The sequence below is a fragment of the Capsicum annuum genome, unplaced genomic scaffold (assembly GCF_002878395.1).
Source record: "Capsicum annuum cultivar UCD-10X-F1 unplaced genomic scaffold, UCD10Xv1.1 ctg1934, whole genome shotgun sequence".
NCBI lineage: Eukaryota > Viridiplantae > Streptophyta > Magnoliopsida > Solanales > Solanaceae > Capsicum > Capsicum annuum.
In genome coordinates, this window is record NW_025825179.1 from 223,232 (window position 1) to 227,370 (window position 4,139).

Consider the following 4,139-nt stretch of genomic DNA (forward strand, 5'->3'; position numbering starts at 1 on the left):
CTAGTTATACTTTCATGTTGTGGGAATTAGAACATTTCATTTTATCTTTTATGATTGGCTTTCTCTACAGGATAAAACGGGTGATGACCTTAAGGTGTTCATTCCACATATATTAGCCAGTGCTCTGGAAGAAATGTCGATTCACTTGTCAACTGTGTGAGTGGTTGTTTTGTTCCTTTTCGTTTCTTTCAACAAGTGTAGATGGCTTGTCACTTAATTGTATATGATCTATAATATAGCATCAGTCGGAGATTTCTAAATGCTCCAATGTTGTGTAAATATTGTGTGAACCTGCTCTAGTGTGCAATTTAGCAATTCAAATTTCCATGGATTTTTGCTTAGACTTTGCTACCATCCGAGCAACCTCCCTCTTGTCTTCTAAATGTTGGTAAGTTGAGGAAATCACAACTTTTCATTGGGTGATCTTCAAGTTTCTTATTCTATTCTACAAAACTTTGAAGAACCAATGTAATACTTCAGAACTGTACTGCTTAAACCTATCTTTGGTGAAAACTCTAAATTAATGGAACGTCTTAGAAATGAAAAATCTCTCGAGACGTTAAGGTGATGTGGATTAAAAACCATATAATATTCACATTTGGATGTAAAAACTGACTATATGTGAATGGAGAAAACCTCTGGTATAGAATTCTTCCCCCTTTTAGTGAATCTGGATTAGTCGAACCAATGAGTTCCAATTATCGAATTGTTGAGACAAAAACAAAACGAATACTATTTTTTAAATTCAACCATAACAACAACCACAGCATATCCAATATAATCCCATATATGGGGGCCTTGGAGGGTAAAATGTACGTAGACCTTACCTCTCCCTTTGCATGGTTAAATTGAAAGGGATTGAAGTACAAGTAAATTAAGTGAACAGAAAGGCTTAATTGAAAGGACTAGCTGATACAGACCTCAACAGTACTTCCATAGTTGTCTTCAATTTCCTCAAGGATCTTCTTGGCAGAGTTTCCAACAGATTCTGCACAGTTGCTTATATCAATTAGCTGAAGTGTGGTTATTTCTGCAAAATCGTGCGGGATTGAATCCAAGTACCCACACCGGTCAATGACTAGTCGTTCAAGGCGTGGAAAATGATCACTACTAGCTCTCCAGTAATTTAAGCCTAAGTGTTGCAGTAGTAAGAACTTCAACTGAGGAAACCCTTCTTCGACTACTTTCCACTCTCTGCCTACGCAAGCATCATATGCTAGTTTAAGGGCCTCGAGTTTGGGCAACTTACCAACAATCCTCAAATCCTCCCAAGGCAAAGAAGTGCTGGTAAAAGCTAACTTCTTAAGGTTCTGCGGGAAAGCACCTGGAGGAGGAAGCTGAGAATGTCTCGACAAATAATTTGTAGCTAAAGTTGTTCCCTTGATCGATTTTCTCATCTTATATTTCAATTCTTCGAGTTGATCTAAGTAGCAAAGATCATGGAGGCCCTTCACGACATCATAACCGTCCATGTAGTATTCTTTGTGATCACATATCTTCAACTTCTTTAAGTTTGGAAATAGTCTAAAGATAGATGAAGTACAATATAAAGGATTCCACCCAGACAAACACTGCAAATTTCCCAAATCCCAACTTGTCTCTCTAGACGCATAACGATTCAACTTACTCCTGTCCAAGGAGAGGTGCCTCAATGCTGACATCTTGAAAATTTCCAATGGTAATACAAAAGAAAATTTCGGGCGTATGAAGAAATTTTTTTGAAACTTAAGTATAAAAGTCTGCAAATACTGAAGGTTATCCACTGATGGAGCAATGTAAATATCCCGGTGATTAATGGAAGAGTAAAAAGTCAAAGCTAGGTATCGCAAGTGAAATAAACCAACAATACAAATGGGAAAAGCATCCAACATTGGTGAAGCAAGTTCAACTACTCTCAGTAAGTTGAAATGCTCTAGCTCTTGCATTATTCTTGAGGTTGACGGTTTTCGAATAAAAAGGAGAAGAGAACAGGGCTTACTATTACGAACTGCGTACAACTGATCGGGAACAAAAGTGGATTGCTCTGATTGGATACTGATCCGACCTCGAAGCTTTGTTGAAAAATGTCTGGCTAGTTCACTGGGATTTTGATTGTCCATTATAACATTCACAAAATTTGTGTTTCGAGCTTCTCTCAAGCAGAGTTCACGAATCATATCATGCATTCCACAAGCTTTTATTTTTCCATCTAAACGACTTACACGGTGGATGAAAATTAAATTTCTATCAGTAAGGTCTTTTAGACATTCTTTCCCCACTTCTTCCATGTTTTTCATCTCGTCTACCTTCAAGAAACCCTCTGCTGCCCATAATCTCACAAGCTTATTCACAAAAATCAATTTATCCACCGGGAAGATTGCAAAATATAGAAAGCATGCTCGTAGGTGCTGTGGCAAGTGATGGTAACTCAAAGCCAACACTTTCATGCATTGGACATCAAGATCCGTGCTTACCACTGAACCTACATTCTCGGCAACACTTTTCCATTTATCCAATGATTTACCAATTTTTTGGAGAAGTCCAGAGATCACAACAATTGTAAGAGGCAATCCCTTGCAATTTAATGCAATTTGTTTCCCAATATTTTCAAATTCAGGGGAAAAACACTCCTTCACAAAGACCTTTTCGTACAATAAATTCCAGCTTTCAACAGAACTCAAGAACAGCAATTGATAAGGAAGCTTACCCGAGCTAGCATACTCTGCCACCTCCATATTCCGAGTAGTCATGAGTATTCGGCTTCTACAGTTACAGTCTGGGAAACACAGTTTTATATCATCCCACGCTTCTTTAGCCCATATGTCATCAATGACTATCAAGTACCTCCTACCTTTTAGAAGCTTTTGTAGTTGATCTGCTAGTTGCCCATCATCTTGCTGCTCACACAATCCACCAGTCCTTCCACTTCCACTTATAGAAAATAGAAGGTCTAGGAGTACATTTCTCGTGCAATACTCTTGCGTAATAGTAACTTTTGCACGAATGTCAAAGCGAGACACAATGAATGGATCACAGAAAAGTTTGTTAGCCAAAGTTGTCTTGCCAATGCCCCCCATCCCTACAATGGAGACAACTTCTACTTCACTTGCCCCTCTAGCAAGTTGATCCTGCACCATCTCGAATTCAATTTCACGTCCAACCATCATATTCTCACGCTCTAAGGTATGTTGAGATGTACTGGTGATGGTCAAATTTTGTGCTTTCCAATCTTGAATGTTGTCATACCTGTTCTGCATTTTCATCCACTTGTTCCTCATGGAATCAATGTCTCTTATTGCTTGTTTCAAGAGGGAATGATGGTCCCAAAACTCTGTTGTTTGTGTAGCTGCATTTTTTGCTGTGAAAACTCTTCTTGACTCCGAGTCAACCATATCTTGTGTTGTGTATGCTAGCTGAGTGATTTCATCTTCCAAGCTTGTCAATGCCTCAAGATCGCCTGCTATATAGCAGGGTGTCTCCATAATTGCTCTCACGGTTTCAAGCTTTTTATAGAACGATTGCAAATTACATCCAGTCACTTGCATTGATTGCTGCATGGTGTTCATTAGGGAAGTAACAGCAGCATAAGCCATGTCTCTCTTTCTCTCTTACTTTATTTTCTCGTGTGTATGTGATGCAATTGGGAACGTTTGCTTAAAGAAGGCGGCAAATTCTTTCAATCTGATAATGGAATGGACGAATTTCTGTATATTCGTAATTTTTCAATAGAATAACAAAGTGCAAAGGTCTTTCTGTTTATGTTTAAGGGTATATAGGATCTAATATATAGGATCTTGTTACTTGATTGTCTTCTTCGAAGCAAAGTTGGATTCTAATGTTGGATATGTTGATGGAAAGGAGGTTGAACTTAACAACTGACTTCCAAACTTTTAACCTGTTGTTGAACTATCAACGTCTATATGTTGGTCTTTCATTCATTTGAATTCTTCAATAATGTCCACTTTGGAGAAGCAGTCAAATAAGATGGCTTTAATTTTTCTTAGTTGAAAGAGACTTCAATGTACTTGCAACAACCATTCATAAAGAGGAAAGGAAAAAATTAACGCAACATACAAAATAAAGGTAAGAGTTTATAAATTTTAAATTTTCACTTGTATTATCTACAGGGAAAAAATCCCCGAGGTAAAATCCCCATAGAA

General features: G+C 37.9%; 1 protein-coding gene across 1 annotated transcript; it reads right to left on the bottom strand.

The window, feature by feature from the left end:
* Nucleotides 1-721: 721 nt before the first annotated feature.
* On the bottom strand, nucleotides 722-3,877 carry LOC107842107 (putative late blight resistance protein homolog R1B-16). The gene has a single exon (XM_016685887.2). It carries the CDS (start codon nucleotides 3,570-3,572, stop codon nucleotides 906-908), a length of 2,667 nt encoding a protein of 888 aa, XP_016541373.2. The 5' UTR covers nucleotides 3,573-3,877; the 3' UTR covers nucleotides 722-905.
* Between the last annotated feature and the right edge of the window lie 262 nt (nucleotides 3,878-4,139).